The sequence below is a fragment of the Lutra lutra genome, chromosome 15 (assembly GCF_902655055.1).
Source record: "Lutra lutra chromosome 15, mLutLut1.2, whole genome shotgun sequence".
Lineage (NCBI taxonomy): Eukaryota > Metazoa > Chordata > Mammalia > Carnivora > Mustelidae > Lutra > Lutra lutra.
The window spans coordinates 12,902,385-12,930,375 of record NC_062292.1 but is presented as its reverse complement, the minus strand read 5'-3'; the positions used below and the strand labels follow the sequence as shown (position 1 = coordinate 12,930,375).

Below are 27,991 nucleotides of genomic sequence, written 5' to 3'. Positions count from 1 at the left end.
AATTTAAAATATAAGAACAAAGCATTAATGTTAGTAACGTATATCATTAAAGTTTAAAACTCAAGTTAGAAAATTTTATAGACAAGAAACCAGGTACAAACTTTGATGGGATCAGAGTCTCAGGTATATATTTTATAAGCAAATTTTCATTTTAAAAATATAATATATGAAAGAAATGTGCTTATAGAAAGAGACCAAGTACAACACAAAAGTATCTTGAATAGAACAATGTCTCCACCATGTGACCATCTAGGATATAATCACTAAAAACTCTTAAGTTAGTGTTGTATTTTTGCAACTCTAGGTACACAGAGAAGTCACTTTAAGTATGTCCTCCAGGACCAGACGAAATTAAACAGAATTATGCTTCATACTTGATAGGTTCTATCCCATCCTAAGCCAACATTAACGATAACAACTTTCTAGAGGTTGGCAGGGCTAATAATGATATAATTTCCTCTTGAAAAGGGATCTGATAACATTAAACCTATGAATCTATCAAGTTTTAGACATTATGACTCTAAAATCCAAAATGTAGGGCACTGGGTAGCTTAGTTGGTTAGGCATCCAACTCTCGATTTCAGCTCAAGTCATGATCTTGTAGGGCACTGCACTCAGCATAGAGCTGCTTGTCCCTCTCCCTCTGTTCCCCCCTCTGCTCACTTGCTTTCTCTCTCTAGTAAATAAATAAATTTTAAAAATAACAACAAAGAATAAAATCCATAATGTGTGAACTCTGACTGTTCAATTCATCAGTGTCAAGGACATTTATGATATCACAGGGCAATCTAGAAGATAATTAATTTCTAGCCCTTGGAAAACTATGCCATAATGCTCTTATGTCTCTGAACTCCCAGACATTTCTATAATTAATTAGTCCCACAAGAGCTATTTTTCAGTAGTCAGCAAGTGCTACTCGTGTGATATTTGAGTTTTCTCCACTGAACCTCATACGGACAAATTTAAATTTCTTAGCTTACAGTAGTCACTTTAGGAATCACTGTTATTTAAGTAAAAAAAGAAAATAAATAAACTTGTGAACAGAAATGGAATCTGTCAAGTAAATTAAGTAATGCCATTAAATACATAATAAAACTGATAAAAGTAGTCACATCTATTCTAGTAACCTTAAGACTGGCCACCTATAAAAGTAAAGAATACAATTACCATATAAATATTTTTTAGTGTTTTGTGCAAGATGCTATGGTTGATTTGGGCATAGGACCCTGGTAATTAAAATACTATATTTTGAATGAAGAGCTTGAAAACTCAGGGCAGAAAGATAATCCAACATATTTTTCCAGGAAACACGACAAGGTAGTTAAGGTTCTCTCTAGGCTTCTGAATTCTCAATTTTCTGATAATCTGTGAAACTGCTGGAGTACATGGATGATCTATTCCTGAGAAGCTCTGGCCATGAAAATATGATATATGTGTCAGTCAGAACGAGGTTTGGCTGTGTTAAGAAGGAAGAAGCAATTTTTACTGAACATCTAATGTAGAAAAAGTTAATAGTATGCATTTATGTTAAACTTACTCATCTGAGAAGAAATATTTGTAAGAATACTTAGTTCTCACATTTGTGAGGGAAGTTTGGTAACTTACCTTCCAGATGTAGGCAGCTTCATCACTTGAACCACTGACTAAAAACTGGTCATCTGGACTAAGACTTGATTTAACATAAAAGGTGGAGTTCTGATGTCCATTGAAGATAGCCACTGTCAGAGGAAAAAAAAACCCACACATTACTTGGTTCTTGTTATTTCTAGTGTTCACTTAAATGCAGACACTATACATGTCCTAACAAGTTTTATTGTGTATTAACTACTGAATATTGAAACAGATAGTCAAGCTTTATTCACTAAATTAAAGGGAACTGGACATTGGCAAAAAGTAAAGAAGTCTCAGAAAGAAGTTTTTATATTAAATCCAATCTCATGATCTAAGCCCAGATATTTGGTATGGAGCTGGCTATGGAAAAGAAAGTGACAGAAAACATTCTTAAGGAGAAGAATGCAACCAGGGTCCACTCTTTTAGTAAATGCTTTTATTAGACCCTCTTCTCCCACAGTAGCATAGGGCTTTCCCTGTTGAGTAATACATTGGTCCTCTTCCTCTTAGACTTCAAATACTGAGGGTAAATTTCATATTTTATTCTTTCCTCACTAGACCTCACAGTGCTTTGAAAAGAGATTTCCAAACATCTGTTGCATGAATAGGTAAGAATCAGTGGAAAGAGTTAAGATTTATGGATAGCTCATTTGGGATGTAGGAATCAGTTAATCAATTTACTTATTTATTTATTGTGGGAATTTTTTAATCCAAAACTTTAAGAAGGCTGAAAAGAAGGAGCTAGTGGGGTAAACTATATGTTTGTATGTAAGATACTCCAACTAGGTTAGGGTTAGCCTTTAGGTTTATTTAGACTTCTTAATATCTGTTAATAAAAGGGCAAGCAATCCAGTCTAGCACAATGTGCTTGATGAGTTCTTCTATCCTAAGAAGACCAAAACCTGAGGCCTCTGGTACCAGAATACTAATAGGAAATACAAGAAAAAAAAATCTCAGTTTTTGAAGAATTTAGGGATACATTTAAGCAGGGGAAAAAAAGTTCACTCTACTTCAACAGAAAGGAAGTAAGAATTATCAAGGGACTTAATAGCTTTCCTTCAGTGCTCACAGAAATCTTTTCCTTTGGCCAGAACAAAACTGGAAAAAGACTTTATTTTTAGCTTTTCAAGAAAAAGCCTACATATCAAATACTCTCCACACCAACGCTTCCACTGTAGATGTTAAGCAGAATATGAATCAATTCAGATGCACATTTTATCTACTATGATAGGTAAATCCCCACAAAATAAACAGGCTCCTTTGCTCTGAATACAACTCTAAAACTATAATTATTTATCTCTCTTAACTCTAACTATGAATGGAAAACTACAGACCAAATTTCCCACTAGACCTCTAAGTATTTGTTGCCCTCTGCTGGTCTAATCAAGTACACTGTAAGTGCTTCAAGGCATTCAAAAAATCCTAAAACCTGTATTGGCTTTGATTAGTTCAACTTTATCTTTCTTTGATAATTTGGACTCTAAAATGCTTCAGTGAATTGCTTCAGAGTCATCCTTATGAACATCACTTAGTATAATAAAACACTGTAAATTAAAAGTATAGGAGATAAAGTATTAAGTCCAGGACCCTTTCTGAAATTTGAAAAAGATAAGCAATTACCCAATGTCATACACATGGCTGTCTGTCACTCAGTCTCTAAAGAATGTATCTACCTACCTACCTCTATCTATAGGAGCCAACAAAATAATTTTGGGAGCACAGGAAAAAGGTTACTAAATTTTTAGTAATGTAGCCTTGGGCATATTTGTTTGACTAATTTCAAGACTCCCTTTAGGGCCAGACTACAAAAAACAAATGATACAGAAAGAATTCTTGTACATTTATTTGATAATATAATTAGGATTATGCTTTTATCTTTTGGAGAAAGATTCTGAAAAGTGTGTTTTATATGACTATCTAAATTAGAAGCTGCTCTGGTTCCATTCAGAAAACAGCAAAACAAGTTATAAACTGCTTCCCTTTTCCAAATACCCTTGCTGTTATTTAGACAACACCAGACCTAATCTAGGGCATTGGAAATACCAACTGTGAAGGTGTCACAGAACTCAAACTCCTAATACTGGCTTAGGGCAGTCTTTGGAAAGTTCTGTAAGAGCCTAGTTAAGTTCTATACTATTTCAAGGTTTCTTATTTATCAGCACATCTTACTTTAGTGGGAAGTAGGTAGCTTTAGGGGTTATGGAACCTGTCTGTTTCTGACAGAGCTATACCTTAGCAAGAACAAGGTTACTAATATGTAGCTTGCCTAAGTAATTGAAAATGTTCTCAAAATTATGTAACCCCCCAAAATCTTAGAGTATGCCCGAGAAACCTGCATTTCTTTTTTTTTTAAAGTGCTATGTATTAACTTTAAACACCAGATTCCAATTTTAATTTTCTTGAAGGAAAAAAAAAAAGGCGAGGTTGGGGAAAACTAGAGATAAAATAGACACTGCCCGACATTAAGAAGGCTGAAGTAGATAAAAACCTATTTAGGGACTTAAAAAATTCAGCCCCCTAATTTTAACAAACAACCCCCGAATAAGACAAAGGCTGGGAACAGCCTTCCTTATCCTATAAAACTTGAGACAATTCTAAATATAGTCAAAGGGACATCATTTCAGGAAAGACTCACTCACAACTAAGTCACCATATACAGCAGGATTGTTTACTTGTGAAATATCACAAGGAAAATAGACCCAAGAAAACATCACTGGAACTAATCAAAGACGCCAAAGCCCTCCTATGTCTTAAAAAATTTGGTTTAGAAAAAAAGATCAATAAAATTATCATTAACAAAAATCTCTGCATTAGTTTCTGGGCAAGAGATTTTATTTTATTTTATTTTTCCAGGGTAGAGATTTTAAATGGGTAAGATCTTACCTGGAGAAGTCTTTAATCCGGTCATATTGAACATGTAGATATTGTCATCTGTGCAGTTAGCGAATAAAGTAGAGCCCGTGGAATCCAAAATCAGACTTGAGTATCCTAGAAAAAGGAAACTTTAGTTAGCATGTCCTGATTACAGCAAGGAGAACTGAAGTGACAATGTTGAGGAAAGAAGATCATTCCACAAGATTACCAGAATTCTTCTTCCTCCAAATATATACAAACCAAAAATATTCTGAGTTTTTAACTTCTGAATTTCCAAAAGACACAAACACATGTTAATTTCAAGTCTATGTTGCTGAAAACTAGCTGGATATTTATTTTAAAATTGTAACAAAAGTTCACAGGATATTAAAAGGCTTACCTAGTTTTCGAGTGCTGCTACCTGGGTACAAGAAAGACTTGGATGCTATGGGTTCCTGTCGATAAGCAGTATAATTCTTACGTAAATCCCATATTTTGATTACCCTAAAAACCAAGGTAAAGAAAGTTATTTTGTAGGCAACCCCCAATTCCAACCAGTTTCAACTACATTGAACTTCGTGAAATGACTTTTAATCTAACTCCTCTGGTACATCAACCAGATATAACGAGGATATCTCACTGGGAAACAGATTGAACTATCTCATACTATAGTTTCCAATGTCAGGCTAACAACTCAGGCAGAACGGAAACAGATGTGATCTGACCTAGCGATGGGTTACCTTGAGTTTACTTCAAGGGAGAGGAAAAGGAAGATGAAGGTTGGGTTCTGATGGTCATTGTTTCATTGTTTTCAGAAAAAAAAAAAAAAAAAAAAAAAAAAAAGGCAAAACAAATGCTTCCTAAGCCTTTAACACTCTGCATGTAACCTCTAACATTGTAAGTAACAAACTCTGTCCCTACGGTTTTATCTCTATATGTCACTCCTTAAGTAATCTGGTCTAAACAACTTTGCCTGTGAAGTATTTTTTTATTTCGTCTATTGGTATAATTGTCTTAATCCTCAACACGTAGTTCCTTTTTTTTTTTTTTTTTAAAGATTTTATTTATTTATTTGAGGGAGAATGAGTGAGAGAGAGCATGAGAGAGGAGAAGGTCAGAGGGAGAAGCAGACTCCCCAAGGAGCTGGGAGCCCGATGCGGGACTCCATCCTGGAAGTCTGAGATCATGACCTGAGCCGAAGGCAGTTGCTCAACCAACTGAGCCACCCAGGTGCCCCGTAGTTCCTTTTTTTTTTTTTTTTTTTTTTTTAAAAGAGTTTATTTATTTATTTGACAGAGAGAATGATCACAAGTAGGCAGAGAGGCAGGCAGAGAGAGAGAGGAAGGGAAGCAGGCTCCCTGCTGAGCAGACAGCCCGATGTGGGGCTCGATCCCAGGACTCCAGGATCATGACCTGAGCTGAAGGCAGAGGCATTAACCCACTGAGCCACCCAGGCGCCCCCGTAGTTCCTTTTTTAAAAAAGATGTTATTTATTTATTTTTAGAGAGAAAGAGCGAGTGAAAGCAGGGTGAGGGATAGGGGGAGAGAAAGAATTCCAAGCAGACTCCCTGCTGAACACAGAGCCCTAACTCAGGGCTCGATTTTACCTCAACCTGAGATCATGACCTTAGTGGAAGACAAGAGTAGGTTACCTAACCAACTGAGGCACACAGGCACCTCCTCAACATCTAGTTTATTGGCAACATGAAAACACAAGTTTAGTCTAAAAGGGCACTATCGTTGAAAACAAACAACAGGGTTTCACAGTCACTTCACGAGCATAACTAGCAAACTTGAGATAATCCTTCATTTGTGCCTGAGGATTTGGTCCACAGATGAGTTTTAGTGTCCAAAAGACACAAAAGAAGTCCTAGTTCATTAAACCATCATGTTTTTAAATTAGCTTCAAAGGGAGGGATGTCTCGAGAGGTATCATAAGCAAATAAGCAAAGAAGTGTGCTTAAAAAACGCCCAGAGAATTGTTTATTGTAACAAAGCAACCCAATGAAGTACCACAAACTTATTTGGAAGCCAAACATTCAGACCAATCACAGATGGCAGGTATATGAAAGTCATTGGGCCTTAATATCAATATAGTTAGATTACTCCCCCAAATGCCCATTATATACCCAGAATGAGATTTCTTTTTTTAGGGTATTACTAAACCTGAGAAGATAAAAATCCAAAATAATAGAAATTTTATTCCTCAAAGGCTTAAATTAGGCTGCACATACAAGTGAGCTACCCCAGATTCTCGACAACAGCAGCAGCAGCCAACACTGCTCCCATGTGCTAGATAATGTGCTAATTTTATTACCTCATTTATTACTTCATAATACCAAAATGGATTACCTCATTTAATTATTTGAGCAAGAGTCCTAACTAGATATTTTTTAGTGTGATCTATGTAGTTCCTCTTCTCAGCTGGATATTCACTATGTGGGAAGTTAAAAGCATACATATTCGATTATAATGGGACTAGGTGACTTCCCTATCACAGTTTATGAAAGAGATCTCATCAAAAGAACCAAGAAATAAAGGCTCTTACCCATCTACGGCTCCCGCTGAGACTAATGTATTCTCATCTTGAAAGAGGACCACAGTAACACTCTGTTGGAAATCCTGACAGCACAAGGCAGGAAAAGACAGAAGAAAGTCCTATTTTCAGTATCATAATCTTCACCATCAATAGACCAAGGTGCTAAAATGATGGCTTCCCCCCACCCAAATTCTGAGTTAAGACTAAATCTTCCCTCACCAATAATCCTAAGTCAGATATTTATAATGACCAAGAAGTAATTTTAGCATGAAAATGACCTAAATATCATTGAAGTATAGTACATAGTGTTTTTGACTTGTACTCAAAAAACAAACAGGTGAATAAAAGATTTGTCTAAAACCTACTGGTTTCTACTTAGAATCAGTCCTACTAATAAGCTATGTCTCTGTAGGAGACTCGTTTAACTTTCTTCTGCCTGTTCCATCTACAAAATGTCACCACCTACCAACACTGTTGCATAGGAGTATCTAAAGAATTACTGATGAAAGATGATTATGCGTTCTGAAAAATTTAAAGGAGCTCAATGGATGTTTAATCTCCTAATTGCTGTTAATGAGTTTTCCTGGCTCAGAATCTGATTGTCTGAAATGATATTCATTTTAACTCCATCTGGCCTCCAAAACCCACTGTTAATCCTGTCAGTTTCCACTCATGCCTGTGTCCTATTCTTGGTATGCAATTAGAAGTCCTAACGTTTTTAATAAACACACTTCTCCAACATACTAATTTGGATCTTACAGATCAAGAATTTTAGAAAAATAAACACATTAAAGTAAAAGCCATGGTGATTTTTTTAAAAGAAAGAAGATGCATAATGGGCAATGTTTAATTTTGAGTACAAGATGCTAGAGAGACATAATATTCTATCTAAATGTTTCAATATATTTAAATATTTTGGCGACTGTTTAAAAAAATATTAAAAACTCACAAATTTCCTATAGTTTGTGTAATGTAAAAAACAGGGATTACCTCCCCTTTTAGAAAATTGTATCATGGTATTTAATATGCTTCTTCAAACGATCACCACTTTCCTAATAAATTATGTTGTAGACCATGTACACACGGAGATCTCTATGGATGAAGCTCAGGAAGATGAATGTTTAATATGTTACCAGGTGACTGTGCTATACACTAGAGTTTGAGAACTACTACTGTAGGTATTGAGCAGTAAATAATAAACCACTGAATAAAGGCTCTCATTCACTTAATCTATAGCTCCTATTTCATGCCCAACAAGTTACCTAAAATGAGATCCCTCCTACTACATATTAAGATCTGCACACATGTACACAGCTCTAAAACCTTACCACAGAAGGAGCAAGTCCTTTTGAATTCTGTTTCTTCTTAGGTTTTGAAGGAGTTTGCTTGTCTAAAGTATTGTGAGCTCCACTGATTTGATTCACTTGTCTATAAAATCCATCTGAAAGATATTGCAAGCAAACTGATTTAGGTTTCAGAACTTTATTCCTATGCCGAATATAACATGTCCACATAAGATTTCAGAATTAATGGGACGCCTGGGTGGCTCAGTTGGTTAAGCAGCTGCCTTCGGCTCAGGTCATGATCCCAGTGTCCTGGGATCGAGTCCCACATTGGGCTCCTTGCTCATCAGGGAGCCTGCTTCTCCCTCTGCCTCTGCCTGCCATTCTGTCTGCCTGTGCTTGCTCTCTCTCCCTCTCTCTCTCTGACAAATAAATAAATAAAATCTTAAAAAAAAAAAAAAAGATTTCAGAATTAATTATATTCTTAATAGTAAAATTAGAAGCCAGCAGAACTACTACATTACATTTTTGGGTGCCATTATGATGTATACAAGAGAAATAAGCATATGGATATTTATAGCAGCTTTATTCCTAACTGCCAAAATGTGGAGGCAATCAAGATGTCCTTTAGGAGAGGAAAGTAGGAATAAACTGCGGTTTATCCAGATAATGGCACATTGTTCAATGGTAAAAAGAAATGGGCTACCAAGCCATGAAAAGACAAGGGGGAACCTTAAATACATTATTAAGTGAAAGAAGCCAATCTCAAAAGACCACATACTGTATGATTCCAATTATATGACATTCTGGAAAAGGTAAAACGTTGGAAACAGTAAAAAAAAAAATCAGTGGTTGTCAGGAGCTGGGGGTGGGGGGAGGAAAAGATGAGCAGAGCGGATTTTTAGTGTTGTGAAACTACTCTGTATACTATAATGTAGGCACATGTCATTACACGTTTGTCAAAACCAATAAAATGTGCAATACCAAGAGTTAACCCTACTACAAAGTACATTGGGTACTTTGGGACATTGGGTGCTTATGGTGTATCAGAGCAAGTGCATCAATTTTAACAAATGTCCAACTCTGCCATGGGATGATAATAGTGAGAAAGGCTGTGGAGATAGAGAGTACATTAAAACTCAGAGCACTCTCTGTATTTTCTGCTCAATTTTGCCGTGCATCTAAAACTGCTTTGAAAAATAGTCCATTAAAAATGAATTATTTTTTAAAAAGATTTTATTTATTTATTTGACAGAGATCACAAGTAGGCAGAGAGGTAGGTGGGGGATGGGGTAGGGGGAAGCAGGCTCCCAGCTGAGCAGAGAGCCCAATGTGGCTCCATCCCAGGACTCTGGGATCATGACCTGAGCTGAAGGCAGAGACTTTAACCCACTGAGCCACCTGGGCACCCCAAAAAGAAATTATTTTTAAAAAAGGAAGTAGGCAGTGAGATGATCACTGCATTTTGCTTAATGACATCATGGGGGCAATGTGAGCATAATTTTAATTTAATCCAATTCTATAAAGTTAAATAACTTTTTAGAAGATCGTTTACCACCAAGCCCATGTACTAATAATCCCAATTCTATCAATAAGTGGCACAGTTCAGAAGACAATGTGAGGTAAATACAGAGGGCAATACTTGCAACAATCACAGTAATCCTAAGAATTGGAACAGTCAGCAGAAGAAATGGGGGATTATGAACATGAGCCCCCTGCCCCCTGGTGGTAACTAGATGAAATCGCCAACTCATTCGCTAAGCATTCAGTGATCCCGCACTTATCAAAATTAAAATGGAACTAGGCTACCTTTTTTGTTGCACCTGGTATCCCAGACCATAATGTTTCCATCTCTTCCACCTGTACAGAAGACAGCTATGGGGAAATAAATAGTTTATCAAGAAGTTAATAAAACCAGGCCAATAATGCATGCATTTCATTTAAGTTTCCTAGAGCATCTATTACATGGTTAAGTATTGTAATTGTCAATTAAAAATCAAACAATTTATGGCTCAACAACAAATAAGAGAAAACAAAGCATCGAAGGGAAAGGATTATAAAGAACTCAAAATGCTTATGCTCTAGAGAATAATCCCTCTGTAAATCTTCTTAACACCACATAAAATACTACATGAAGTACACATATGAAAAGAATAATGAAAAAGCAATAACGAAAGTATACTGAGAGTTTACTAAGTGCTATACACTATCCCATGTGCTTTGTATACATTATCTCAATTCTTGTTATTAACCCTATTAGGTGGGTATTATTATTCTCATTTTATAGATAAGAAAACCAAGACATAGAGAGGATAAGTGACTTATAAAAGTATTCATAGAAGAATAAATCCAGAGCCCACTCTCCAAATCTCCAAGTTTCACTGTCTTCAGTATAAAAGTATGTACCAGATTCACACAAAACGGAGAAAGAGGATGCCTCTAGGGATGGAAAGAGAGCAAAGGCACTGAAGAAGGAAACATAGGGGAACTTTAATTTATCTATAATGTTTTATTCTTTAAAACAAAACAAAAAAAAACTTGCATCCTGTGTGGAAGAGTGAGCACTTACGAAACCAATCTATCTGTATGAGCTAAAGAACTCTGGACAAAGTAGAAAAACCAACTACCTGAGGGCTCTTTAGAAACTCAACAAAAAATGCAATTTTTGGAGGGAAGTCAATACCTGAAGCAAGTGATTGGTCTCGGCTAATTTACTGGCTTTTGTAGTTTTACCTTGAAGGCAGCCACAGTTGCAGCATCGGTACCAGGCAGCTAAGACGCCGATACAGAACCTGCCATCTTTCAAGCCAGAGGAACAAGGAAAACCAGACTGAGGCAACAAAAGCTGCCAGAGCCAGATGAGGGGAAGCCTGGAGAGAGCCAGAGAAAGGCTAACTCTAACACTGTGTTTAAAGTTAGCACAGGTCTCTGGTTGAGCCCTGAACCTTCTATGCAAGGGAAAATCAAAAGAGGCTTGTAACTAAGGCTTAAATTAAAGAACTGAGTTGAGATCTGACCTCTCTGTAGGTCTGACAATCTGCAATTTGACTTTTACTGAGTTAATTCCCTGTTAAAACAAAAACCTTGGAATGCCTGGGTGGCTCGGTCAGTTAAGCGGTTGCCTTTGGCTCAGGTCATGATCCCAGGGTCCTGGGACTGAGTCTTACATCAAGCTCCTTGCTCAGTGGGGAGCCTGCTCTCTCTCTGCCTGCCACTACCCCTGCTTGTGCTCTCTCTCTCTCTCTCTCTCACAAATAGTTAAATAATAAAATCTTCAAAAAAAAAAAAAAATCAACAGATGAAAAGTCCAGAGAATAAAACCAATTTGCCCAAGAGTTTAGAAACAGGAATAAAACACAGGGGTTCTATGTATGATTGTAAAAATGTGCCCTGTACAAAGGCATTTGGCTAAAGATCTAAAATCTAATCTGTGTTTACCAACCAAACTATGTGGTCATGGGGAGCAGTGTCCAACCAGGCAATTCATGCTAGAACACTTACAGACTACTAGTAGCCGTGATAAAAGCTACCAGCCCCAATTTCTAATTCAATGCTTTTTCTACTAGACCATATTGGCATAGATTTACTGTATAGAATTTTAAAAATTAAGCAAAGAGAAAAAAAGATAGTGCTTTCTTTTACTGTTATCCTTTAAATAAATTTACCTTTAGTAAGGTTAATTTTCATGCTCTTGCATTATTTTTAGAAACTCAGAGTCAACTCTAACACAGTAGTAAACTAGAACATAACCATATCTAACTTCATATAATACACATGTTAATGAAAACTTATGCAGAGATAAAAACTATGCCATATATTCTTCAATGTTCCACTCTCAAAAACAAACACAGTCAATTAAAATTGACCTTTTTGGAGTCCAGATCAGCTCAACAACTCAGTTTAATATTTCTGAATGCTCACGTGAATAAATGAAAATATTTCTTTTAAAAATAGAGTATTTCTTAATGATAAAGAAGACTATAAAGTTTGTCCTGTTGAGATTAAAGCCAGATTAATTCAGCCACTTCTTTAAGATGAATGTTTGTTGGTCTATTTGTAAAAAAAAATTATTCAGTGAGAAACTAATGGAGGAAGGAGAAAAGAAATGAAGAGCTAATTCAGACACTCCTAAGTTTTTCCCTAGTGCTATAGTACTGTGCTGTACTATATCATTCTTTAAGTCTTCCTTCTCCGTTATAATAGTAAAATAAATACAGAAAGATCAATTATGAGTAAATAATAGTTGAAAATATACTAGGGAATTGGGCCACTTAAAGTAATTAAATGGTAAGTTTTTAGGTGAGAATCATGTCCATTTTAACAGGTTTCCCACTCCAGCGTCACACTCCACTTAATTAGAATTTTACTAGGAGAGTTAAAGTAACTCATTTACAAATAGAGTTAATCAGTGTTCGGTACAGGGTTTTGACTTTAAAGGACACTCAGAGTTGGACAGAGGTATTATAGCTATTTATAAATGTTTACCTTATCTGCAGGATTATAGAAAAAAATTATCTGAAGATTCTTAACTTACAGGGACAGGCTGGAGATAATATCCATAAGAATGGGACCAAAAGTCAGCTTAATTTCATGGAGGATTTTGGTCATGAGACTCAGTCTTGAAGTAGGGAAAGTAGCAACTCTGACACAGGAAAGGGTGGAAACCATCAAAGCTTCTTATTAACTCACCGTAAAGGAGGTTAAGGACATGAAAGAGGATAGGCACAGACCTACCTTTCTCAAACTTAGAAAAGGCAACTGACTTGAGGCTGCACTGATGACCCTTGCACGTTCCAATCAGCTCACCGGCTTTTACATCCCAAAATTTGGCTGTTTGGTCACCTGCTGCTGTAACCTTTCAAAATATAAGGCATCATAATTTAATAAATCAATGCTTTATCAGTATTTAACCAGATTCCAGTAAAATGAAAGTCACTTACAAGTTTAAGTTCACCAGGAACCCAGGCCAGGTCAAAGACCGCATTCCAGTGAGCCATCCATTCTAAACAAAAAAAATGGTGAATGTGAAATGTCTAGACTACGTTCAGGGGTAGCCTTGTTAATAGCAGTTTGAATTTCTTAAAAGCTAGAGTGAAAAAATAAAAGTCGTCAGTGCCCTATCATCCATGGGCCAAGAGAACTTGTATACTCACAGAACTTACATATTTCCTTCACTATTGCAGAGAACTATCATTTGATATCAAATTCCTTTTCATGAGGTGACTAGTAATATATTCTCCAAAATGGAATCTTTCTGAAACATTCTCCAGCTCAAAAATCTTCATCATGTTCTCTGAATGGAATCTGAAGTAGTTTGACATTTAAGGTTCTGCATGCTTTGGCCTTTATCTCTGTTGCACGGTTTATCTTTGTCTCCACATACCTTATTCCAACCAACTGGATCCCTCCCCATTCCATAATTACAGCCTATGCTTTCTTATCTCTAGGCCTTTGCTAATGCTGTCCCTTCCACCTGGCATATCCTATTCTATCTCCACAGGTTTAAATACCACAGTCCCACTTAAATGTTCTCTTCATGAAAAATTGTCCTTGCCATCTTTACCACATGAGAACTCTCCTTTTGATACCTGTGGCATTTTTTGAGTACATCTTTATCATTTATAGCCTGTTTTACTTATTTCCACACTTGATATAACTAGTTCCAGATTATTAGCTTCTTAAGATCAGTATAAATTTGCCTTATATAAGGAAGATGCTTGGTCAACATAAATATTTTAAAGTAATGTTTCCTTCAACCACATTAAGTGTAAAAGATTCAACTTTTTAAAAGAAGAACTGTTTTTAATCCTAAACTGTATTTCTTTTTCAACTTTCAGTGAAAGTATTGCCATACTTATAATATTATTGACAGAAGGGCCATCTACCATTTTCTTTAACCTGGTCCCTAAACAGACTTCATCAGAAGTGAATATAATTGGAAATATATTCAAATAACAATTTACTTGAAGCTTTATGAATTTAAAATAATATTAAAACAAAAATTTTAGGCCTAGACTTACCTTTGACACACTTCTTTCTAGAGGCTTGCGATTCTGTGTTGTACAATCTAACGAAGCCTTCTTCATTGGCAACTGCTAGTATATGCTCCATATTGGGAGCTAAGTAAGAAATAAAGAATACATAAAGAATAACACAAAAATTTTAAAGCTGAGCATAAAGCTATAAAAACAATACAATACAGATTAACTGAAAGCTACAAGTTAAATACAAAGAATCTGAAGAGGGAAGAGGATTCTATCCAAATAGCATTTGATTATGGTAGAGAGGTAATTTGAATTAAACATTGCTTAAAATTGCCTTAATATCTAATTCAGTAAATGATTCAAAACCACCAAAATTATCTCAGATAGTCTCTTATTTAGAGAAGAGTAGGACTTAAATAAAACAATAGTGACACTGACCAATGGCAAAGAAAAGCATATGATATAGACCACCAGCAGGCTGAGTCTATTAGTTAAATTTCCTTTTCATACCCTTTTACTTTTCCCCTCTCAAACTATTAACAGTGGGGACAAGTACTCCATTTCTGTTCATATGTTCCCCAGTGCATTACAGAGAGATTCCATCAGACCAAAAGGTATATCCATTGGGCAAAACAGTTTTCATGATGGTTGAACCTTTGCAATCCTTTCCCAGTATCCGTTAAAAAGAAAAGAAAAAAAATGCTATAATAGTCTTATGCTTTAGAGGAAATATATAATTATGCATAGAGATTTTTAAAAGTCTTATTTCATAAATCAGAAAACAGCTATTAGAAAAACTCTACCATCTATCTAACCTACTTTTTCTTGAAAGGGGGACACCACAGTATATATTTTTTTAAGTATGACATAGATCATTTCTGAGCAAGCCTAGCTTAGATAGTAATTATCTTACCAGAAGAGAAGGTACATCCAAAAGGAGGAACTGGGACTCCTGTTTCTCCATAAGAAGTGTGCTCATCATTACAGTTGCACTGATAACCAGTTAGAAGGGACTGTAGAGGGTACTGGGAAGACCATCCTAAAGTAAGACATAATTCTTTATAGATTTCAATATATCATCACATTTCAATATTTTTAACAAGTGCAGAAGTAAATATTTGTTTTTAAAGGCTTTAATATTTTATGTAAGTCCACTCACTATTCAGGGTCCTCTAAAATAGTTTCTGGTATTCTTCTAAGGGGTCCTAAGGTAGAAATAAAAGCACTCTCAACTTCTGGTGAGGTACAGCTTTGGGCTTACCATCTAAAATGGAGACTCTTGCTGGTACACTGAAGATTTTAAGAAACAAGTGGCCTTTGTACATTAAAAAAGATCTTACCCCTCCTGCACCCTTTGGTGACAACTACAGAACACAACCACAAAAGACTACCATAACCATTAAAACTGCCATTCTCTTCAATTAACATTTTGTTTCCAGAGTTTCTAAAGGATTCTTTTTATTTTTTTTATTTGACAGACAGATCACAAGTAGGCAGAGAGGCAGGCAGAGAGAGAGAGGAGGAGGAGGCAGGCTCCCTGCTGAGCAGAGAGCCCGATGCGGGACTCGATCCCAGGACCCTGGGATCATGACCTGAGCCAAAGGCAGAGGCTTTAACCACTGAGCCACCCAGGCGCCCCTGTTTCCAGAGTTTCTAAATCAACATTACTCAAATTCTTTAATTACCTGCAACATCATATATAATCCAATGGTCAAAGAGTTAAAGGAAATAATGAATGTAAATTTGCCTGCCTAGCTACTAAAATATTCAGAAGAAAATTCTAACTTCACTTCCTTTTTCCAATACTGAAATTCTAGGATTCTTTATTTTTTAAGTTTTTGGTTTTTTTTTTAAAGATTTTATTTATTTATTTGGCAGACAGAGATCACAAGTAGGCAGAGAGGCAGGCAGAGAGAGAGGAGGAAGCAGGCTCCCTGCGAAGCAGAGAGCCCAATGACGGGCTCAATCCCAGGACCCTGGGATCATGACCTGAGCCAAAGGCAGAGGCTTTAACCCACTGAGCCACCCAGGCACCCCTGAAATTCTAGGATTCTAAAATGTCAACAAGTCACAGTATCTTAAACTATATTAGAGCAATTTTAAAGTGAGGCATTATGTACCCACCCCTAGAGTACAATCAATTAAGCCCTGGTTAGTAATACGGTCAGGGAAGTCTTTAGGTGAAATCAAACGCGTCAAGAGATGAGTTAAGTCTTCACTGAATATACAAGAGAGGGGAAGAAATTCAGGGTAGAGGGAGCATTTATTCTGCTTGGGTCAGAGATCAAATGGGCACTATGGTCCTAAATAAATAGTAAGCCATCTTCAAAGATTTGTTCTATTATTTAGATATATAGGTCAACACATTTTAAATATATAAATGAAACATTAAATAAATGGTTACTGAGAACTAAATGTTTATTAAGCATCAGAGGAAACAATGAAATTACAATCTATTGAGAGCTGTTTAAATAATAAACTTCCACATTTTAGGGTACTTTCAATGATCACTTTTCATCAAAAATACTCTTTGGAGAAGACATCTAAGTCTGATATAGCCTCAGACAATTCTAGCTTTGATGTTCCTAGAGATAACCTGAAGGTATCAGTACAAAAGAGGCAAAGAATACAATCCAGATTTAGTAATTATTCCTGGGGGAGTATTACCTCAAGGCCAGGTATCGTGTAAACAAGCTATTAAAAGATCACTAAAGAAAGAATAAAATATATTGTAGAGTTCACAAATATCCATCTACAGAATGAATTTTAAAACAAAACCTCTGTATATATACACTTGTGGTTTGGGAATAAAAATAATAATAAGCTAGTGATTGCAACATACAAATTCAAAAGGACCAAATCTTGAATAATTCAGGCAGAACTGAACATGATAAACTTTGGATACCTAATTATTTACAATTAAGCTGACTCCTTCAACTCTACCTTACTGCCTCCTGACTAATATTCAAACACCAACAAACAGCCTAACATGGCTTAATAACTTATCCCTATCTACCCCTCCATTTCTGTAGTTCCTACAACACACAGTTGTGGACTGGTCTCTTGAGCAAGTTTTGGATACGTACTGTGCTATACAGCTTCCAACATGAACAAGTAATTCTTCCCCTCGTAACACTCATTTGGAAAAGCCTATTCTCTCCTCAATGTACAATTTAAGCCCCTGGGATACACACCAATTTTCCAAGGGGTATCCAAAACTCAAAGACATGAGTTTTCAGATAATCAGTTGATACAGGTACATTTCTACTACTGATCTGAGAAGGTTGAGGTTCTTTTTCCTCCTCTCCCTTCATCACTGCTTTTCTTCCACTTTTCAAAAGAAAGGCATTTCCCTACCCAATCTTATACCTTGCATTGATCCAAGGTACAAAAACTTCTGGGACTCCAATTAAAAGACAATAGGATAATTCCTTTAATAAAGGCATCATAAACAGCAAAATCCATCTCTTTAAAAAATACACTTCCAATAAAATTTTACTTTTTGCTTCATTTATTTATCAAAATTAAGTCTATATTGTTTTGACCATTTGCATACTAGTAATTGTAACAATTCAATTCAGAGGAAACTCTTGACACTTAGAGCCTTATGATTACAGAAAATACTGAGTTTATTTGTTTATTTTTTTCACAGAGAAGCATGACAGCGTGATCAATAAGGATTGAGAATAACTTTTCAAACTTAGACTCAAATTATATTAGGATAAATTCTGTGGGAAAAATAAAGTGGAAATAAAATCAAGGGAGAAAAAGCCACTAGAGTTGACCCTCAAACACAGGTCTGAACTGTGTGAGTCCACTTATCTGCGGATTTTTTTTCCACAAATACAGTAATATACCTGTATTTTCTCTTCTTTATGATTTTCTTAGTAACATTTCCTTTTCTCTATGTTTATTGTAAGAATACAGTATATAACACGTGTAACATAAAAAGTATGGGTTAATTGACTATGTTATTGGTAAGGCTTCCTTCCAATCAACAAGAGGCTATTTGTATAGTTTTAGGAGAGTCAGAGTTATAGGTGATTTTTGACTGTATGGGGTTTGGTGACTCTAGCCCCTATGCTGTTCAAGGTTGAAATTTACATTGGAAATCTGGCATTTAAAGAGTTTGTTCATATTTTTAAAAAATGATTGTTATGATCATCAAATCACTATAATGTTCATATTCTATTAGATAAATTTTAAATGACATAGCATTTTTATTTAAAAATTTTAATAAGTTTAAACCTATGATAAAAACTTTTAGATAACAACTTAAAAATAAATAGAAATCAGATTTCCACTTTAGAAAGATTGTTGGCAGTAATGTGGAGAATAAACAGGAGAGAGGGAAACTAAGAGGCCACTTGGGAGCCTTGTTATAATAAACAAGTAGTTATTAGGGCCCAAACTAGGGAAATGGAATGGTAAGCATAGAACAGATCCAAATTATAGTGATGAGGCAAAATCAGTGGGAACAGAGAGAGGACAGACTCAAGAGATTTTTAGGGACCTTTAAGGGAACTTTCCGTATCTTGAGGAAAACAGAGGAATTTTGATTGACTCGGGTTTCTGGCTAGGAAGACTAGTTTAAAATAATGGGACCACTTCCAAAGGTAGGTAATATATAGCAGGTTTGGGGAAAAAGTGAGTGCAGTTTTGAGTACTTGAGTTTGAGATGTTTGTGGCACTGACCTGCTGGATAAAGATGGTCACGCGGCTTTTATAGGAATAGATGTAAAGTATAGGGAAGGGAAGGTTGCAAGTAGTAGTGGAAGATGCCCTGGTTGTGGCTCATCCATGAGAGTAGGGAGAAGGAGGAAAGGGGCCTAGAGTGGAACACCAACATGGAAGGAGAAAGAAGATGGTCCTATAAGGTTCATTGCATAATCTACACCAAGGAATGAATTTCAGTATCGGACACATAACCATAAATGAGTATTTGTAATGAGAGAGAAGGGGGAAGTAGACAGAAAGATTGGAGAATTAGGAGAATATCTGTTACAAAATAGAGGTTAAGTATAAGCAGCTTGCCCCTGGGCTTGCAGGCCCCTGGTCTTGCAGGCCGTAAGGAATGAAGCTGGAATTAAACCTCTGGCAGTTTAATTCCAAGACAGATCTCAATCACTGGGCACTCCTGCCAGTCATGACAGAGCACAGATGTCACCCAAGCAAGTTTCCAGCAGAGTCAGAGAGGGGCATTTAGAGTATAATCAGAAAGATTATCCGGGGGGAAGTAGGTGAGAACGGGTAAAAAGCTCCAATTGGGAGGCAGGAGGTTGTGGGACTACTCCTCAGTCCATTTCTCCATATCCTCTTCCTAGACCTTTGCCTTAATATATAAAGTTCCCCTCTCCGATTCTTTTTTGTTTTCCACACGGTTTCAAAGAAAAAGAAGACCTAGTCCATTTTTAAATGAACGAGGTTTCATTTGTATCCAGCCTTAGTCTGGGTAGTAACTCCCTCCTCAGAAACTTACCAGGTTTCAGGTCGATGACACCCAAACCTAAACTCAAAGCTCCCACCGCCCGTCGCGTTTTACCTTAAGGATGTTTTAACCTCAAGAATTGTAGCGAGGAAGTCGGATTTCCACATACTACGGAAATATCCCCCAAATCATACCGTTACAGTGAAAAACAAAACAAACATAACGTTTTGATCCCATTTCTGTAAATAACAATACATAGTACGTTGGCACTGAAAAACATTTGGAGTAATCTACTTTAATCGATCACGAGTGGTTATCTCTGGGGGCTGCGGTTATGGGCATTTTTCACCCTGTAATTTCGTATTTTTACGCACATGCAGTAATCAGGGGGAACATTTTTCGGACCATGCTGGAAGCAGATGTTGTCTTCTCGGCTGGAATGAGTTCCTTAATAGCGGATCACACTCCCAAGTATATATAAGCGAATAGTAGGGCTCACTAAAGTTCTACAACAAACTAATCAATGAATCGACAAATCAATCAGCGAACACGAGTCCTGACGATCTCACAAAGCTGTGGAGCCGCGCGCACACACACAAATGCACGCATTTTCCAGTTACTGTGCAACACAGAAGCCATAAAGAAGGCCGGCCGGTCGATTCGACTCTCTTCCCTCCGTCAGCCCACATTACGATCTTAAAAATCCCGATTACGATTAAAAGTGTCCCAAGGGCAAGAAAGTGCAGCTTGTTTCAGCAGTCCTCGCTAACACGAACTCACTCCGGCCATGGGAGAAGTCGGGGGCTGGGAAACAGAGTTGGAGTCGGCCTTGGTCCGCCGCGTTGTTCGGGGGAGGCGAAGCCCGCCAGCAAGAAGAAGCGGTTAGGGCCGTTACTCACCATTTCTCGGGACGCCGAACTGGGGCTGGCGGAGCACCGAATTGAAGAGCATCTGGGCCAGAGGAAAAGGTTCAACTGACAGAAAAGCCGTGAAATGCCCCCCAGCTTCAACAAAAATCGTATCTTGCGCCCCTCAGAACACGACTAGTTATTGCCTCCAACTCCCGCCACTGTAAGCCCCGGCCACCAAACTCCCCGCCAAACTGACGTCACGCCGTCTGATTGGCTCCCGCGGCGGCGTCCGGGCGCCTCCGAGTCACTTCCCCCTTCCAATCCCCGCCTCCTTTTCTCCGAGCCGCGGGAACCCAGAGTTCAGGAGCTCCCTGAGCGCCTGCGCGGGGGGCCGCAGAGGCGCTGGCGAACGGCGGGGTGACCAGGACGCATGCGTAACAGGGCTTGACAGAGCGCGGAGGAAAAATCCGCGAGAAGGTGGTGGAAGAAGATGGCGGTGCTGGGGCAGAGTTTTCAATCTTTTTAAATAGACTAGTCGAGTGACTATTCGGGTCATGGCGTCAAACTCAACTAAATCTTTCCTGGCAGATGCCGGCTATGGCGAACAGGAGCTGGATGCTAACTCTGCCCTTATGGAATTAGACAAAGGTATTCGAAAGAGCGGGCTGAGCGGGTGAAACGGGCGTGGGGGGCAATGGCGCCACCAGGCGGTGGTAGCCGTCCGTCAGGCGCATGCGCCTAGCTTCCCGGGGCGGGGGCGAGGGCGGGCACCTATGCTTTCCGAGAGTCCAGAGCATTTGCAGGTTTGGGAGATTGCAGGAAAATTGCAGCGTTGCTATTTTGGCTTTGCACCAGCTGAATAAGTGGAGAGCTCCGGTGACGGGCCGTGTTTGACCGCTTGAGGGCACAGTCCCCCGATTTTCCAAGCAGTTTGTAAAAATGCTACATTTAAATTGTGAAATTATTTGTCAGTAGGTTCAGTTGAAACAAGGTCTTCATCAAGAGTGCTGAATAATAATCTTGCACCCACTTTATAACGATGTGTTTTATTTCTGTAACTCTTACCTACGGGTTACTAGACATTAAATACGACCAAGAAAATCCGAAAAGCATAGCTCCTCTTTCGTGTAAATTCCACGAGTTCTGTTTTCCTGTGGGAGGAGGGGTGGGAGGTGTAGGGCTGCTTGGTGTAGTGAAAGGAGCTTGGGACTTAGACTGAGTCGAATTCTAGTGCCACCAATTTTATGATCACCCAACTTCACCCAACCTTGTCTTTTTTGGCTGCAAAGTAGGTCCAGTACCATTGAGCTTGCAGGACTGTTGTAATATTAAGTGATATAATTGTATGCAAAAGAATCCATTATTAAATGCTAAAACAGATATGCCTTTTTACATAAGGCTATGGAAGGCAGATGCGAATATTTGACAGTAAAGAACTCAAGTTCTTTGTTTCAGTGATTTTTATTGAATGGGGGAATCATTTGTCACGTGGTATACAGTTAATTCTTCCTTAACTATAACCAATATATAATACATTGAGAATTGGGACTACAGATTAGAAGGATCTGTCTTGAAGTCCACTTTGAGCCGGTTCCCAGCTAACTTTTTTGGGATTTCATTTTCTTGTTTTCTAATCTGTAAACATTTCTAGTGGGTAGGTCTAGATAAGAGTTTCTCAGACTTTTTAAAAAGCTTTTAACTCCTTTTGATTAACATAAAAATGTCACAACACTCCAGTGAGATATTCCTTTGATTGAGTCACTTAGTGCATCCCCTTCAGTCAAGAAAATAATGTTCAACTTTTTACTTTCTCTTACCAAAGCTGTAGGGCTTTTCCCCTATGAAATATAAAATTATAATATTAAATGTGTTTTTTTAAACACTGCATAACCTTTTCCTTTCCAGTCTGGAAATTTCTTCCTTTTTCCCCAGAGAGAGTTGCAGGTCCACATATCTAATAACCCCCCCAAATCTAAAGACATTTTCTACCACTCTGGGCCAGGTGGGCTTATATCATAATGATGGTGAGATGAGATAATGATGGTTGGAGAGCAAAGGTCAGGATCAGGCTCTGAGATGTCAGAAAATCTAGAATTGTTTAATTCTTAAAAATTTGCCATTGTGTTAAGGAAAAAAACCCCACAATTTTTGCTGCTTAGAAGTTGAAATAGAAACATTTCAGAACTGGAAGAAATAAATGGATGGCCATTGAGTGTTTAAGTATAAACCAGCTGTCAGTCATAGGTGTTAAGTGGTCACTTTCAGTTCTCCCAGGTGAGTATTTCCCAGGTAAGTCTCAGGCTCAGAAAGAAAATTTGAATAATATAAGAACAAAACTTTTGTTCTTTTTCACCTCATCATGCTATATACCTTTTAAAGCTGTTAAGAAATTAGATTTCAGGGGCGCCTGGGTGGCTCAGTGGGTTAAGTCTCTGCCTTTGGCTCAGGTCATTATCTCAGGGTCCTGGGATCAAGCCCCGCATTGGGCTTTCTGCTCAGCGGGCAGCCTGCTTCCCTCCTCTCTCTGCCTGCCTCTCTGCCTACTTGTGATCTCTGTCAAATAAATAAATAAAATCTTAAAAAAAAATTAGATTTCAGAAATAGCCAGTTTCATTAGAATATAGTTCAGTATTTTTTTTTTTAAAGATTTTATTTATTTATTTGACAGAGAGAAATCACAAGTAAGCAGAGAGGCAGGCAGAGAGAGAGGAGGAAGCAGGCTCCCTGCTGAGCAGAAAGCCCGATGTGGGGCTCGAACCCAGGACCTGGGATCATGACCTGAGCCGAAGGCAGCGGCTTAACCCACTGAGCCACCCAGGCGCCCCTATAGTTCAGTATTTTAACTATTGAGTCATTTCATGCTTTATCTGTTAAAATATTTTTGTTTTATGAGTGGAAGTTCATAGGGTCAGAAGGCTACAAATTCTAACTTTCTTTTAAATTCTAGAACATCTAGATGGGAGTTTCCCAAAGTGCATTCCAAGGAATACTGTTTCTGAAGTATTTTAATAGGAGTTTCTTACTCCCATAGCCTTTCTTCCTGTTCTTTCCACCCTCCCCCCTACACATACAGACACTCACATCCATGCATCTGACTTACTTCCTCAGGGTTTGTACTAGGGAAACAGCAACAAAACAAAACAAAGCTCTTACCTCTATAGAACTTACCTTTTGGACAGAGAAAACAGGCAGCAAGCAAATATAGTATGCATATATTTTGACAAGTAGTGATAACATTCTGTAGAGAAAAATGAAACTAATGAAAGGGGCTAGAGAAAACTGGGTGTGGGATTGGGGTTGGTTTGTTATCTTATATAGGATAGTCAGGAAAGGTCTCACTGGTCAAATAGAGGAACAGCAAGTGCAAAGGTCCTGAGGTTGGAGCCTGTTTTGCATGCCGGAGTAGAATGATAGACATTGAAGATAAAAAGATAACCAGAAGCCAGTTCATGTAGGGCAGTACAAGTCATTGAAAGACTGGTCTTAATTCTGAGTGAAATGGGACACCGTGGAGGATTTTCAGCAGAGCTATGGCATAGCTGACTTAACATTGAGAAGATCAATTTGGCTGTTGTGTTGAGGCTACATTGACACGGAGGGCCAGAGATGAAAGTAGGGAAACTAGTGAGGATGCAGTTGTAACAATCCAGGGGAGGAAAATAGTGGCTTGGGCCAGGCTTGTTTTAGTGAAGGTGTGTGAAATGCTGAGGTTCCGGATATATTTTGAAGGTAGAGCCAATAAGATTTGCTAATGAATATGCTGAGAATGTGAGAATTAGCGGTCAGGAAAAATTTAGAGGTTTTGGTCTGATCTAGAAGTATATATTGCCATTTACTGAGTGAATGAAAGTGAAATCAGTTTGGGACTGCTAAATTTGAGACATCCCTTAGTCATCCAAATGGAGGTGTTGAGTAGGCAGTAACAGATGTGTACAGATGTGACACTTGAACTGCATTGTAAAGTAACAACTATGGCACTAGCGTCCTAAGATACACACTTGGGAAATGTCATTTATAACCTGTTGCGCTTTGTTCTGAGCCTTTTGAACAAGCATGGCAGTAAGCTATTTGTTGCTGATCTCTCTAGGAATAAAGGGATGCTGTTTTGAAGCTGAGTCAAGTCCATTCCTTCAGGCTGTAGTTAGCAACACAGGAAAATAATCACGTGATAGCCATTCATTCATCCAGCAGATATTTGCGGATCACCTACATTGTGTTAGTCACCGTACTCAGAATTGGGGCTTTATTAGTGAACAAAACAGCTTTAAGAAGAAAGCAGGGCTATGGGACGCCTGGGTGGCTCAGTTGGTTGGGCAGCTGCCTTCGGCTCGGATCATGATCCCAGCGTCCTGGGATCGAGTCCCACATCGGGCTCCTTGCTTGGCGGCGAGCCTGCTTCTCCCTCTGCCTCTGCCTGCCACTCTGTCTGCCTGTGCTCACTCTCGCTTCTCTCTCTATGACAAATAAATAAATAAAATCTTTAAAAAAAAAAAAAGAAGAAAGCAGGGCTAGATGAAATACGGCTTTGTTGGTCAGGACAAGAAGTTTGGATTTTATGCCAAGTGCATCGAGAAAACACAGAGTCTTTAAGTAGAGGATTGATTCGGATTGGTTTACATTTTTATAGATCACTCTAGCTGCTACATAGAGGTCTTTCTATCCTCTTTTTAGAGTTTTAAGCAGATAATCATGCTGACTGAGTTTCTGTGAAGACTAAGCATATAGAGTTAAGTTTTAGAATCAGGTATGACTTCTATTTATCTGACACATTTAATAATATGGATAATCATTAATGTAGGCATTATAAAGGACATATCTGACATAAATTAATCAGTGTAACTTTTTCACTAGTGTAAGTTCTGCATAGTCTGAACTGACCGAAGGTGTCCTGATGATTTAGGGAAACCCATGCAAGATCTCCTTCACCCTGAGTGAAAAGGAGAGAGTCTCCCTTAAATGACATCACTCAGCCTATCTCATTCCTGTGAGGTTGCCTGGAAGGGTGAGGTGAAAGAGTGAGACAGGGAAAGGAGTGGTTCCCTTTCTTGCCCTGGGCTATGGGAAGGGAGGAAATACAGAAGATGGAATTGTACTTGAGGTGTCGGGGAACTTACTGCTGCATGAAAAGTGTGATGGGGTGTTCAATGAAAGATTAAAATATGAAATGGAAAATTGATATAAATCAGGACAACTCTGTATTCTCCATATTTCCCCTCACTTATCCTAAAACGTGAATTTTCAGACTGTGAAAGAGACCAGTGATTGCTGTTATAGGATCTGTATTGGGACAGATGTGGTTGGTGTTAGGATGAACAAATAGGAAGCTTTGGAACTATCTTCATACCCCCTACTAAAGAGAGAGGCCTCTGCAGCGAGGTCTGTACAGGTGACTAATTCCATCCCATAAGTGATTGATTCACAGGTGGACATGTGACCCACACTGAGTCAACCAAATTCTCAAGAATCTGTGCCACCAGACCTTATTTTGTCTGACAGTGTCAAGAAGTGGACCTCTAAGGTCATGTGGAATTGACAGTCTTAACATCTCAACTCCTGATGGGCGATCACTGGATGGGTCATGAGCTAGTCCAAAAACCCAAGGCCCTTTTTCAGTTCTTACTGAAATCCACAGACTCATTTTTATAGATAGCCAAGAGCTACTGTCTTGTAACTTACAAAATGAATTGTTAAATATTCCTGAAAGTTGGTATTCGTATATAAACTAATTTGTTAATGATCAAATCAGTGTTCCGTGTGCGTGCCATACAATATTGCACACATTCCACCATGTGCAATTACAATTTGTGAAATTCGGGTGAAGGGTGTTTTATTATTATCAGTTGAGTTGACTCTCATTTCAGTTTTTTCTATTCCTGCTTTTTAAATATAATTTTCTGAGACTTGCCATTGTTGATTTACTAAGTGATGGGTTGTTAGGTTCCCTTATCATGTGTGGTGCGTATTTGTGTTGGTATTTTTCCTGCTCTTACCCCCATTTTTAATGAGTACACTTTAAGATATATATGTGTTATGGTTATTCTTTGAGTCATCCTCACTCCTTAGCTGAAGCAAATGTGTGTAACAAACTCTCCTAGAATGTGCTTGTAAGGTAATGTGCGTTAGCAGTGTTCTTCGTAATGGTACTCGTCATGGTGGTGGTCACTTAGCATCTTGTGATCACTCCTCCTGCGGTTGCGGAATGACCCACATTATACGTCCACCTCACTAGGGTGGAAGCAAAAGCTCACCTTCTGGCTTCCTTTTCAAGAACATAGGATATGACCTTAACCCTGCCGGTCAGACAGACCTCTTCTGGGCTCTGCTCAGCAGTTCAGCAGTGTAAGAAGGCATAGTTGGAGGGCACGGTCACAGTTCTGTGCCCTGGCAGCCACGGCAGCTATGATGATTCTAGGGGACAGTAGCAGCAATGGCTACAGGGTTCCTGGGTGTCAGTAGAGCTGATTTTAGCATCATCTGGTGTTTCCTAGCAACAGGACTTACCATCTAATCAGTCTGGCAGGGTGATATTAGGTGTTCTTAGATATTTAGCCTTGAAACTGTTAGGTTTTTAATAAACTCATGATCAGCCAGTAGCTTATGTTGCTTGAAGCTAAGAATCCTGGCTGATACATGTTACCTGGAAATGTGTATTGTTTTGAAAACTTGATTACTGTACATAACAGTCCCCGAGTTTACCATCATTTAGTTATTCTCCCTCAGTTCCCTAGAATTTGTCTTTTTCTCAGAATTACATCACTCTAAAATTGTAATTTAAATATCCCTTTTAAAATCTTAACCTCTGTCCTCTAGTTAGTTACTTTCTCGAGATGTATTTTAGCATAATGGTTCAGGACCACGGGCTCTGGAGCCTGATTGCCTGGATGTGAATCCCATGTCTGCCATTTATTGGCTCTTGTCTTAGGCACATTGCATAACCAGTCTTTGCCTGTGTCCGTCATCTTTAAAACGGGGTAATAATAGTACCTAACTTCTATGACTGCAGTGAGAGTTTAATTCATGTAAAGTGCTTCGTAGCGTGGCACAGGATATGGGCCATTGCCATTTCATGAGTAACTGCTGTATTGATCATTCTTCACTTTCATTCAGACCTCCGTACCTTCACCTGTCTCCTTTGCCCTACCCATCAGACTCTTCCTGTTGTTTCCTCTGTATCAAGCTTCGATTTCATGGTGCCACATTTTATTAACTTCATTAACTTTCTTACCTGCGCTTAATTTTATTTACTTTTTTTAAAAAATATTTTATTTATTTATTTAACAGAGAGAGAGAGACAGAGAGGAGATCACAAGTAGGCAGAGAGGCAGGCAGAGAGAGTGGGAAGCAGGCTCCCTGCTGAGCAGAGAGCCAGATGTGGGGCTCGATCACAGCACCCTGAGATCATTTTACTTTTTTTTTTAAGATTTTATTTACTCACTTGAGAG

At 38.2% G+C, this 27,991-nt stretch overlaps 2 protein-coding genes across 4 annotated transcripts in view; one reads left to right on the top strand and one right to left on the bottom strand.

The window, feature by feature from the left end:
- DTL (denticleless E3 ubiquitin protein ligase homolog) overlaps positions 1-20,792 on the bottom strand; it is a 63,279-nt gene extending 42,487 nt beyond the window's left edge. For all 3 annotated transcript variants that reach the window (XM_047704095.1, XM_047704093.1, XM_047704094.1), the window contains exons 1-11: positions 20,598-20,792; positions 15,184-15,309; positions 14,307-14,405; positions 13,227-13,288; positions 13,021-13,141; positions 10,096-10,161; positions 8,332-8,444; positions 7,013-7,086; positions 4,865-4,968; positions 4,495-4,599; positions 1,606-1,718 (exon numbers count right to left, since the gene is read on the bottom strand). In XM_047704095.1, the coding sequence (XP_047560051.1) occupies positions 1,606-1,718; positions 4,495-4,599; positions 4,865-4,968; positions 7,013-7,086; positions 8,332-8,444; positions 10,096-10,161; positions 13,021-13,141; positions 13,227-13,288; positions 14,307-14,405; positions 15,184-15,309; positions 20,598-20,649 (1,035 nt within the window). In that variant the 5' untranslated portion in view covers positions 20,650-20,792. The remainder of the gene's footprint in view (positions 1-1,605; positions 1,719-4,494; positions 4,600-4,864; positions 4,969-7,012; positions 7,087-8,331; positions 8,445-10,095; positions 10,162-13,020; positions 13,142-13,226; positions 13,289-14,306; positions 14,406-15,183; positions 15,310-20,597) is intronic.
- A 200-nt stretch (positions 20,793-20,992) lies between these two features.
- Positions 20,993-27,991, top strand: part of INTS7 (integrator complex subunit 7) — a 92,047-nt gene continuing 85,048 nt past the window's right edge. The window contains exon 1 of the mRNA XM_047704091.1: positions 20,993-21,197. Within this exon, the coding sequence (XP_047560047.1) occupies positions 21,104-21,197 (94 nt within the window). The 5' untranslated portion in view covers positions 20,993-21,103. The remainder of the gene's footprint in view (positions 21,198-27,991) is intronic.